Source organism: Ahaetulla prasina, chromosome 1 (genome assembly GCF_028640845.1).
Source record: "Ahaetulla prasina isolate Xishuangbanna chromosome 1, ASM2864084v1, whole genome shotgun sequence".
NCBI lineage: Eukaryota > Metazoa > Chordata > Lepidosauria > Squamata > Colubridae > Ahaetulla > Ahaetulla prasina.
In genome coordinates, this window is record NC_080539.1 from 360587721 (window position 1) to 360599558 (window position 11838).

At 41.6% G+C, this 11838-nt stretch overlaps 1 protein-coding gene across 4 annotated transcripts in view; it reads left to right on the plus strand.

Moving 5' to 3' along the window:
- The window catches only part of PALM (paralemmin), a 100880-nt gene extending 92839 nt beyond the window's left edge, over nt 1-8041 (plus strand). For all 4 annotated transcript variants that reach the window (XM_058163301.1, XM_058163300.1, XM_058163299.1 and 1 more), the window contains one exon: nt 1955-8041. In XM_058163301.1, the coding sequence (XP_058019284.1) occupies nt 1955-2517 (563 nt within the window). In that variant the 3' untranslated portion in view covers nt 2518-8041. The remainder of the gene's footprint in view (nt 1-1954) is intronic.
- The last annotated feature ends 3797 nt before the right edge of the window (nt 8042-11838 follow it).

Genomic DNA, 11838 nt, shown 5'->3' on the forward strand with positions numbered 1-11838 from the left:
GCTGCCAGAAAGATAGATATTGATATAATGGAAGACAGAACATTCATACATCCTTTTTGTCCTCCCATGATCACCCCATTCTCACATTCCCCTCTCCGAAATGAAAAGTGACGGTTCTTTCGTTGAATTGCTTGGGAGCTGGCCTGATATTAGTATGCACACAGAGAGAACAAAACACTTGAATAAAGAACAGGTAGGTGTGGTTGGTATTTGAAGTGCTCAACTGTTGTTCTGTCAGAGGCCTACGAGATTTATCAAACCCCTCCAAAATAAAAATCCATTCTGCTTTAAAGGACAAATTCTTGGCATTTTTGAATCTCGAGTGCCACTTCAGCGTTCCTTAAGGAGTAGAAATGTATCTATGGAGATTCTCAGTCATTCAAGTCACGGTTGTCCCAAAGGTGTTTTTCAAAAGGCAACTGGACTTGTTTTCCTTCTTTCAAGGAAAAATAGTCTAGTTACCTTTTGAAAAGCACCTTTGGAAGTAGAAATGGAGCAGAATGTAGTCCAGAGTTGCGGGAAGGAGGGGCTCTTTCCCAGAGATCCAAGAGACAACATAGCTTAGAATCTTTGGTATGCAGGAAGAGGGTGAAGGTGGACGCTCCCTAGCACTTCATAGGGCAATAGTTATGTAGTTAATTATTTAGTCTAGCAAGATTTCTGTCTATAAGTCAGAGTTGGGTTTCAGCAGGTTCTGACCAATAATGGAGAACCAGTAGCAGAAAATTTTGAATAGTTTGGAGAACCGGTAAATACCACCTCTGTCTGGCCCTGCCCCCATCTATTCTCTGCCTCCGGAGTCCCAATTGATCAGGAGGAAATGGGGATTTTGCAGTATCCTTCCCCTGGAGTGGGGAGGGAATGGAAATTTTACAGCATTGTTCCCCTGGAGTGGGGTGGGAATGAAGATTTTACAGTATCCTTCCCCTGCCATGCCCACCAAGCCATACCATGCCCACCAAGCCACACACACAAAGCAGGTAGTAAAAAAATTTGAAACCCACCACTGCTACAGGTGAACAACAATAAGGAAAGTACTTTGAACTTACTCCTTGGTTCTTTCTTGGTTCTTTGGGCTTGAAATTAATCTTGCCAGATTAGACTGGAATAGAATAGAATTCTTTATTGGCCAAGTGTGATTGGACACACAAGGAATTTGTCTTTGGTGCATATGCTCTCAGTGAACATAAAAAAGAAAATATATTTGTCAAGAATCATAAAATACAACACTTAGTGATAGTCATAGGATACTAATAAGCAATCAAATCATACTAGGAAACAATAAAAACAATATAAGTTGTAAAGATACAAGCAACATGGATATAGCCATAAGTGGAAGAGATAGGTACTAGTAAGGATGAGAAGAAGAACAGTAATACAGTCTTAGTAGTTAATTTGACAGATTGTGGGAATTAGTTGTTTAGCCAAATGATAGCATTTGGGAAAAAGCTGTCCTTGTGTCTAGTTGTTCTGGTGTGCAGAGCCCTATAGCGCCATTTTGAGGGTAGAAGTTGAAACAATTTATGTTCAGGATGTGAGGGGTCTGTAGATATTTTCACAGCCCTCTTTTTGACTCATGCAGTATCCTCAATGGAAGGCAGGTTGGTAGTAATTGGTTTTTTCTGCAATTCTAACTATCCCTTGAAGTCTGTGTTTGTCTTGGATGGATTAATGGATTAATCCATTATCAATGGATTAATCAGTTAATCAATGGATTAATCAGTTACCTGCATACAAGATGTATTCTATGAATTGCTAGGCAGGGTTTCGCTTTCACCCTTTTCTTGCATATCAAAGGCCCCAAGCTATGTTGTTTCTGCTCTCTGGGAAAGAGTCCCTCCCTCCCTCCTGTGATAATAGTGTACATTCCACCATCTTTTTTGAAAACAACAGTGAAGGTCTGGTCATGCTTCTCATTGTCCTCATTGTGTATCTTCTCTACCTTCTCTTGCAGTGGTCCATGCAGTCCGTACCGAAGATGGGGCTATTGAGAATGGTGTCCACCAACTCAGCTCATCCGAAGTGGATGAGCTCATCCATAAGGCCGATGAAGTGACCCTGAGTGAAGTCTCTGAGAAGGCTGCCAAAGAGGCCCAAGGCAAGCTCCCAAGCCAGAAGGTCACCCCCCGGAAGGAAATCACAGGTGTGCAGGCTAAACCAATGGAGAGCCCAAAGCTTGGGGGTGATGGCCCAGAGCCTAGCAAAGAACAACCCGTCACCATGATCTTCATGGGCTACCAGAATGTGGAAGATGAAAATGAGACCAAAAAAGTGCTGGGGCTCGAAGGAGAGCAAATCAAGGCCGAACTGGTGGTGATAGAAGATGCTGAGAATAAACCAGCAGGAGACCACACAGCAGATCACGCCCCACCTAATGGCAGCGCGATGGAACCCTTGCCTCAGAAGGAGGAAAACCAAGTTGGAGCACAGCCATCAGCCAATGACACGGACCCGAAAGGAGCAGACCAGGATCTTGACGTGAAGAAACAGCGTTGTAAATGCTGCTCGGTTATGTAAGAGGCCCTTGCCAAGCCCCTCCCTCAACTATACAGCCAATCAGGACTGCCTTTTCCCATCATTCTCACCTGGACACCTTGACTCCGCCTCTCCAGTTACCTTCTCAATTCTACAAAGGTCTGAGTTCAAAGTGTTGCTATTTTTACTTAACAAGATGTGCTATTTGCATCCCCCCAAGGATGTTCCCCCTCCCTTATTTTCAAGTGACGGGGGGGGGGAATATAAGTGCAGTGCTGGTGAAATCATGTAAAATAGCCAACAATGACACTAAATTGCCAGTCTGATTTTTTTCCTGCCTCCATTAACTCCTTTATTCATTATTTCATAAAGGAACAGACCCAAAATTTAATGATGGAAGTGATCAATCAGTCCAGTCCCTTTTCTTTCCTATTTGGACATTTTAAATTGTAATGGTTGAATATTCCATGGAGACCTTTTGATTAGAAATGAAAACGAGTGAATGCTTCCCCACAGTTCAGTGCTGTTTCCATTTTCTGAAATGTTTAAAAAAGAAAATTAACCGATCAAGGAAGGAGACTCACCATTCTTGGCTTCCTCTTGAAATTTCTGAATCTTTTGAAATCCAATTATCTTTGATATCTCCCAAAGTCCTTCACATCCTAATTTCCTTAAGGATACTGGTGACAAAAATCTTCTACAGTGGGAATGTTAAGATCAGAAAACCATCAAGCAAACCAAGTTTTTCACAAGTTTTAAAAACAGGTCAACTCGTGTTTTTTTTTTTTTTGTGCACCACAGAACTTGGTCCTGAACCAAAGCATCCAGATGTTGGAAATTGGTTTCGCCTCCAAAATAACTCCATGACATCTTCACAAGAATTTATTGGCCTTCTCATCCTGTTGATTGCAGGAGCTTTGACAAGGATGTAATTGTTGAGCTTTAAAGCTCTGAAAAAGAAAAAACTGGGTTGATTTTGTATGTTTTTCCCCCCCAAAATACCATGACAACTACTCTGGACTATAAGACTCTGGGCCTATGGTTGATGTCCGAGTAGACTTTATGATTCAGTGAGCGATCTCTATTGATGATAAGAATTATTGACACTAGATGTATATTTTATGGCTGTTAGACCAGTCTTCCCCAACCTAGGATTTACACATTGGACCATTTGGCTACAGATGATGGGAACGGTCATCTAACACATCTGAAGGGCATCTAGATTGGGAAAAGATATGATGGATTCGCTCAGTGGAATAGAGAGCTGTGCTGGACTGTCAGGTGCTCAGCATCAGATAATGTACCTGCAAATAGTTAGGAGGCAGAAAAAACAGTCCAGTGAAAGAACCAAGATTAGTCTGGTGGGGGGAATGGGAGGGTCATAGGTTTCCCTGATGGAAGAGGCAAAAGGCATTTAAAACCAACAGTAAGCAAAGACATAGGATGGGATGTCACTGGCACAAAGTAAACAATAGTGAAACTTAGAAGAGATAAGAATTGGTGGTTCTGTGGTTCCTGATAAGCTTCATCAAGGAGAAAGGTCCCTGATATCAATTTGGGGGGCTGGGGGGGGGGGCTTGTTCTGAGAATAATTCCTTCTCTCTGCTTCCCCATCAAGTCCTTTAAGGGAAAAAGTGCCCTTGGCACTCTTAGATATTTAACAAGTAGTCTTCCCTTCCCTCCTCCTTATCTTTATCTGGGCCTTTCCCATTTTTATTTACATCCTTTAAAGGGTTCTTCAGTTCAAGGCTGCTTCACAAACATTTCTCCTAATTTGTGGTGGCTGGAATTTTTGGAGACCAGATGGATCAGATTGAAAAGGCGCTGACTATCTCCATCCCCCCCCTAAAGAAACTAGAGTCTGCCACATGTCTCGGCTTCCATTCCTGAGATATTACAACCTGAACTGTCAAAGTAAACAGTTCCACTTCAGCTACTGAGACAAATAACATAAGTAATATTTGGGTTTTTCTGGGGCTACCTTGCATTCCCCAATTGTATGGAGACCATAGCTTCCAGGGGTTCCCACCTGGCATAGATCTGTCAATCAAAATTCTGGGAAATGTAGTGTCATGAGGTTCCAGATTGTAGAAGGTCTATCCCATATATATGAAATCAGAGGCAAAATATATGCAAATCTCCATATATGTGCATATATATAAAATCTCCAGGTTAATCATCCTTCTGGCCATGATCATACCTAGTTAACAGGGCATCTTAATTTTTATTTTGCTTAACTAAGATCCATGGATTGGCCTTGCTTTCTAAGCTGTTCCCCAGCTTAGACCCCTTCATGCTGGTCAACTGTCTGTGGGGCACCGCTGAGCAGTATAATAACTGCACTTCCTGTTGTTCTACTCCTTCTTAGATCATCAGCACAGCTTTCTTTTCAAGCACTCTAAGATGGATGATCTTTGAAAATATAGAATAGTGTTCAAGGATGGAATGAAGAAACCTCAGTTCCCACCAAATTCAGCTGAAAGCTAGATTCCCACTGAGCCTTTCTAAGCCTGATTTGCTGAAAAGGTGAAAGATAAAGTTCTAGTAATTTGAACAAGTTCCACTTTAAAACCAAATTTATCTTTTGGTTTGTTCGGATGGAGACTTTCTCATTTGCACTTTTTTTTTCTTTTTTTGTGAACTGATGAGTTAGTTCTTCCCCTTCCAGATAATTGAAAACTGTATGGATATTGTTTTCAAAGCATCTCCTGAATCTTTCCCAAGCTCTGAACAAACTGTTGCATCAGTTTCTCAAAATACTATAGCTTCCAAATGTTGTATCTCTACTAACCCACACAAGTCTTAGGAGCAGGCCTTGACAATTCTTCCTTGGATCTGATGGAAAAGCAATGAAGAAACTGTTATATGGTGAAGAAGACCCTCTGTGCACATAAGGGTGCTTCCCATAAGACTTTGAAGGGTTTTTTTTTCATCCCAAAACACTAGAATCCTACTGATCAGTATCCAAGAATTTTAGGATTTTGGAGTATGTTCCCCATTCCATCTCCCCAGCAGTGTTGAGATTTGTGACTGACAGGCAACGGAATCTGATAACTCTACTTGCAATGTTAGAGTTCCAAGTTAAGGAAAGTCATTTTGAGGACACTTCCTTGCATTGACCAAAAGAACCTGGAAGAAGAGTTTTCCATAACGATATCATTCAAATGCCTTCTTCCATCTGTATTCATAAAATGCATCCATGCAAAGTTTTAGGGCAGGGAGCAGTCACTGGGTGAGCTGCTTTTGCACATTTCTGCTTGGCTTGACAATCATATTTTTCCGAAGGAAGTCATCCTGTTACCTTTCTCATCCCATGTTCTGCTTCCTTACTTTCCCATAATTAGCAAAGCAACAGGTGTATTGGAAGAAGCCATGCAGAGATGCCCTGTTACCTCTTTCACCAGAGACGTTGGGCAAGGATCAAACTTGAACATTTTGCCTGTACAATGAACTGTGCACCCCTCTGAATTCAAATTATTTGTCCATTGCGATCAGGGATATCCACAGTAGCCCTAAAATGAAGCAGCCAATTGAATCTGGAAGTTTTGACATTCAAAGCATAGGCAGTCCTGTTGAGTGATGGGTGTTCTTCAAATTCACTTTCTTTTAAAAATGTCCTAAATTTGCAAACCTTGATGAAGAGTTGAAGGCAATCTTAAAAGAGGAAGGAGCAAGATTCCATGGTTTGACCACTATGTAGTGTCCCCCTGCAGCTAATCTTTAGAGGTGGAGAAGGAATTTCCCATTCCAGCATTGAGATGATCAGCATCTAAGAATGTGACATGGGTTATCTTTTGAGGGCAAATCACAGAGCTGGGTCTGGATGCAGAAATCTCAGCACTAATACAGGTGAACTTTCCACAACATTCGTCTGGATTCTCACTTGTCTAGTTGGGGCTCCACATGATAATGTAGGCAATAAAAAAAATAGATATAGGGGCTGAGCTGCTTCTGCTATGTCATTTAGAACAGTATTTCTCAACCTTGACAACTTTTAAGATGCGTGGATTTCAACACCCAGAATTCTGGTTGGGGAATTCTGGGATTTGAAGTTCAAGCATCTTAAAAAGTTGTGAAGATTGAGAAATACTGCGTTAGAGCTTAGTCATTTGCATTCGATCAGTGCCAGACAAGAATCCACATCTGGACTATGCCTTATTTTATTACTATTTCCCCCCACACATCTCTCTCTGGCTGAAAATTACCTTTGCATTTCCAAATAGGTGAGAGATTGGGGATGGAGACCAAGGAACTAATATTTAAAAGCTCAAAAAATATTGCATTGGTAGTTACGATGAAGGGGCACGATCATACTAATCGAATTATAAAAGGGATTCCTTGGGATTTAAGCTGGATTCAACCAATCTCCGTGGTTGGGCAAGGCTGGTTGTGCTTAAAAAGTTATCACGTATTATTCTGTTACAATAAAACTGAATTATCCTGCATAATAAATACAATGTATGGGTGGTGAAAGAGGGTGTTTAAAAATGAGAGATCAAGAATTGTGCGGTGGAGTGGAGGAAATCCCCGTTCAAGAGATTCTGGGAATCCCTTCAAATTTGATGGGTCTGTGATATGAATCCATTCTTCCAGGGGAAGAGAAATCCACTGATGCCTCCTTGCCAAATTTCCCTATCTGACATGAAAAGCTGGAAGAGGTGAACCCCATGACTTCCAAGCCATGGAAAGACTGTGTGTCTCCAGACTTTCTGCTCAAGCTGCCATTATTGTTTTTTGGCTCTGGACTCAACAGTCCATTGTTGTAGTTTGTGACTTGGAAACTCGTCCTTCTTCTGTTCTCCAGGTGTGTCACCTGATCATCTGCTCAGTAGGCTTCTGAACCCTCACAGCTTACCAACCAACCCATCATTTTGTCAATGGTCAGCTCACAAGCCAAGAGACACCCCTCCCCCGCACGCTTTTTGCATTAAATTTTTGGCACTTTGTGGAGACATCACTTGGGAATCTTCTCTGTAATGGACAAGGGGCAGTCTTTGAAAGCTCTAGACATCTCAAGCTGTTCCTTGGGCCATTGGGAAGGCCCTCAACATCAGCATCTCCAGCAACCAATCTCCCATCAGCAATGTCTTCTTTCCTCCTCTACTCAACAATGATCTTCATCTGGGTTGTTTGACCCAAGACCAACAGCAGCAAACGCTCCTACCTGGATTTCTTTGAAGCTGAGAACATCTGTCAAGGGGATTGAAAGAGAATCAAGGAATGAAGAGGCTATTCGGTGCTGCTTCAGAGATTCTGGTGCTGGTGCAGTTAAACCCCTTCCCCACTTTTTCTCCCCCACAACCCAGTCTCTGTCTCATCTAATGTGTATGACATGGTGATGATAACCTTTGTGTGCCCAGTTCTCCACTGTTAATTCCTTTCATATTCTTTGGCTCGCAGAAGTGCACTTCCCCCTTTCTCCCAAGCTTTCCAAACATCATGGCCAACTGTTTGAAGATCTACCTTAAATACACCCTGCCACACACACATGCACACTTCTCTGTTGTTTGTTTGTAATATACTGGAACAGAGCAAATAAAAAAGTGTGAATCATCTGGAACAAAAATGTTCAGAGGTGTTTCTTTCCTTTTAACAACAACAACAACAACAATAATAATAATGATACCCATTGTCATCGGGGCACTTGGTACCATGTCCAAGAATTTTATAAGATACATCAACAAATTGCAGCTTCCTGCAATAACACCAGCAGAACTGCAAAAGACTGCGCTACTTGGAATATCATATATCTTAAGAAGGTACTTGGTTGATACCTAGGATGCTGGCAGCAACCGATATCAGCCATCAGCACCAGTCACTGGTATTTGTGATGCCTTTTTGAATGTTCAGTTGACTGAATTTCAAGTTTAATGAATAAAGATAAATAATAATAATAGTGGGAATGATGCTTAAGCTGCCCTTGGAAAAAAATCTGCAGAAGTGGCAAATGATCAGAATGATAAATGCCATATTGTACAGAGATGAGCAGTAGAGCAGGCCAGTTCTAAAAACTGAGCATCAGTATTCAGCGAAATAGGTATTCCAAACATGGAAATAAGGGCAAATAAATATTTTTTTAAGATATGGCAATGACAAAGCAAACATTCTTTCTTGTGAAAAACTGTCAAGAACTGTGTTTGAATATTAGTAGCTTGGGTTGTCCCAACTGACAATTCAAAACGCACTGACAATGTCTCTTCAATGGTGATGAAATGTTTGCAACCCAATTGCCAAGCTTGGAACTCAAACCAACAGCCTAGAGCAAGGGTGTCCAAATGTGGCAACTTTAAGACTTGTGGACTTCAACTCCCAGAATTCTGGAAGTTGAAGTCCACAAGTCTTAAAGTTGCCAAGTTTGGACACCCATGGCCTAGAGTTTCAAGAGACATGTGTCATTCTTAAAAGATTTCTGGCTTGGTCACTGTAAACCTACCTTATAAAAAAATAGGCAACCCTCCAAGCATTCCCATCACTGTTCCCCGACCTTGATTCCAACATCAAGGATGACAGATTTTCAACCCTCTGGGGCATCATACTGACCATAACTGAGACCCACCCCACTAATAGCCATTTTGGCCATAGGTTGTGATAGTTGTAAAATCATCATCTTGTGATTGATTTTATGATCTTTTTTTGGAGTAATTACAAGCTCTCAATTTACAAAAGTTCGTGTAGTGACTGTTCAAAGCATTGAAAAAAGTGACTGTTCAAAGCATTGAAAAAAGTGACTCATGGCCATTTTTTACACTTAAAACGGTTAGCATCTGCGTGGTCACATGATCAAAATTTGGATGCTTGACAACTGACTCAGATTTATGACAGTTGCAGTGTCCAGGGATTGTGTGATCATTTTTTGCGACCTTCTGACAAAGTCAATGCGGAAGGCATATTCACTTAATAACCTGTGACTAACTTAACAATTGCGGTGATTCACTTAAAACCTGTGGCAAGAAAAGTCATAAAATGGGACAAAATTCACTTAACAACCATCTTGCTCAGCAACAGAAATTTTGGATTCAATTGTGGTTATAATTCAAGGACACTTGTATTAAGCTAACACAATGGTCGTTAAGTGAACCCATTGGTCGCGCTCTGGCATTTTTCGCTGAAAACTGGAAGTAAACATTGGTTTCCAGAAAAAAAAGTGCCGTAAATCAAGCTTCAGATAGCAGAAGTTCGAATCTGGGTCATAAGTCTCTTTTTTGGGGTCCATCAGAACTTCAAATAGTGTTGCTAAGTGACCGGATATAAGTTGAGGACTACCTGTAGTCCTAAAGGTTTTTCAAATTATGAAAAGTATTTTTTTCTCCTCTCCTTGTTAGAGGTTTGGTGGAAGGCAGGTTTTGAAGTTGAGAGTTGTTGAAAGAAGTCAACTCAGCAGAAGAGGCAGAATGGAGAACAGGAAGTGCCATTTCATCCAGAGATGGTGTTAACGGATGGAATTCACTTCCTCAGGATGCAGCGCTTAAAAGGGGTGGGGGGGATGAGGGAATTGGTGGCATGTAGCCAGCAATTTTGATAGAGAAACTGCCTACTCTCCCACCCCCATTGAGACAATCTGATTTTGATTTTGTAGACCAGTTGAAGCAACCATCTCTGCATTTTGTGACCATGTAAGACAGCATGCTGACTGGGGGATTCTGGGAGTTGAAGTCCACACATCTTAAAGATGACCAAGGTTGAGAAACATTGGTGTAAGACATCTGAATGACCACTACTGCAAATTCAATGCTGTCAAGACAAATTTTTCTCTGTTTGTTCTTGTGCCTCTCTTTATTATTTTATTTTAAAAAGTTGCGCAGTCTTAAGCAGAACTTTTCTCCAAATCAGCCACAATTTATGATTATGATATGGCTGTCATGGAGACAGAGCAGTCAACCTCTAAATTTCAGATGCTGGGGACAATATTGTATTAGGGAAGACTACTACACTTGTAAGCTAAGTTCATATAATACACTAAACCCCAATTAACAAAACACAATTGTGCTACAGCTGAGTAACATATTTTTCATGAGGGAAAACTCCAGAGTCTCTTTTAAAAATTTTAAATTGGGGGAGGAAATGAAATGGCAGAAGAGTTTCTCAAAATACAATGATCAGAGGGGAGCCAAGATGGTCCAGCATTTTCCCTCTCAACGCAACATGCAGATTTATATTTCACATTTGTGAATCACTCATCTCCCTCAGAGTTGTACTGAATTTGTAGTCCAACATAACTGGGTGACATCAAGCTGGTGAAGAATGGATTAGGGCAGTGGTTCTCAACCTTTATAGTGCTGTGACCCCTTTAATACAATTCCCCACGATGTGGCGACCCCAACCATAAAATTATTTTCGTTTTGAATTTATTGCGCCTGAAGCCATATTGGCTAGCGATCTGAACTACTTGCGATTGCCTTGAGGACGGAGGCATTAAAGCGGAGACTCCTCCCCTATTAAGTTTATGGCGCCTGAAGCCAGATTAGGCTAGCGATTGGGAGTGATTGCAGCTGGCTTGAGAGGGAGACATCAGAGCAAAGATTTCTCTCTTTTTTAATTCATCGCACCTGAAGCCGAATTCGGCTAGTGACTTGAAGAGCCTGCAGCTGGCTTGTGGAGTCAACCATTGGAGCGTGATTCTTCGACTCGCAAGTATACTTCCCATATTTCCGATGGTCTTAGGCGACCCCTGGCAAATCGTCATTCGACCCCCAACGGGGTCCCGACCCACAGGTTGAGAACCGCTGGATTAGGGGATCAGGTTGGGGAAACTCAGACTCAAAATCGCAAAAATTCATATCTATCTATCTATCTATCTATCTATCTATCTATCTATCTATCTATCTATCTATCTATCTATCTATCTATCTATCTAATCTATCTATGTACTGAATATATGCAACACCTTCCTCCCCCTATTTTCCTCACAACAGCAACCCTATGAAGTAGGTTGGGCTGAGAGCAGTGGTGGGTTGCTACCGGTTCACCCTGGATCAGGAGAACTAGTAGCAGCGGTGGCGGGAGGCTCCTCCCACCCACCTGAATGCCATCAAATACACTCTGCGCATGCGCAGAAGTGGCTCACTCACGAGCGAACCGGTAGCAAAGGTAAATGAAACCCAACACTGGCTGAGAGTGACTGGCCCAAAATCACCCAGCTGGCTTTCATGGCTAAGGAGGGACTTGACCAAAGTTGAGCCCAAAATTTCTGTTGCTAAGTGAGACAGTTTTTGAGTTTTGCCTGTTTTACAACCTTCCTTGCTGCAGTTGTTAATCGAATCACTGCAGTTTTAAGTTAGTAACGTGGTTGTTAAATAAATCTGGCTTCTCCATTGACTTTGCTTGTCAGAAGGTCACAAAAAGTGATCACATGACCCCGGGACA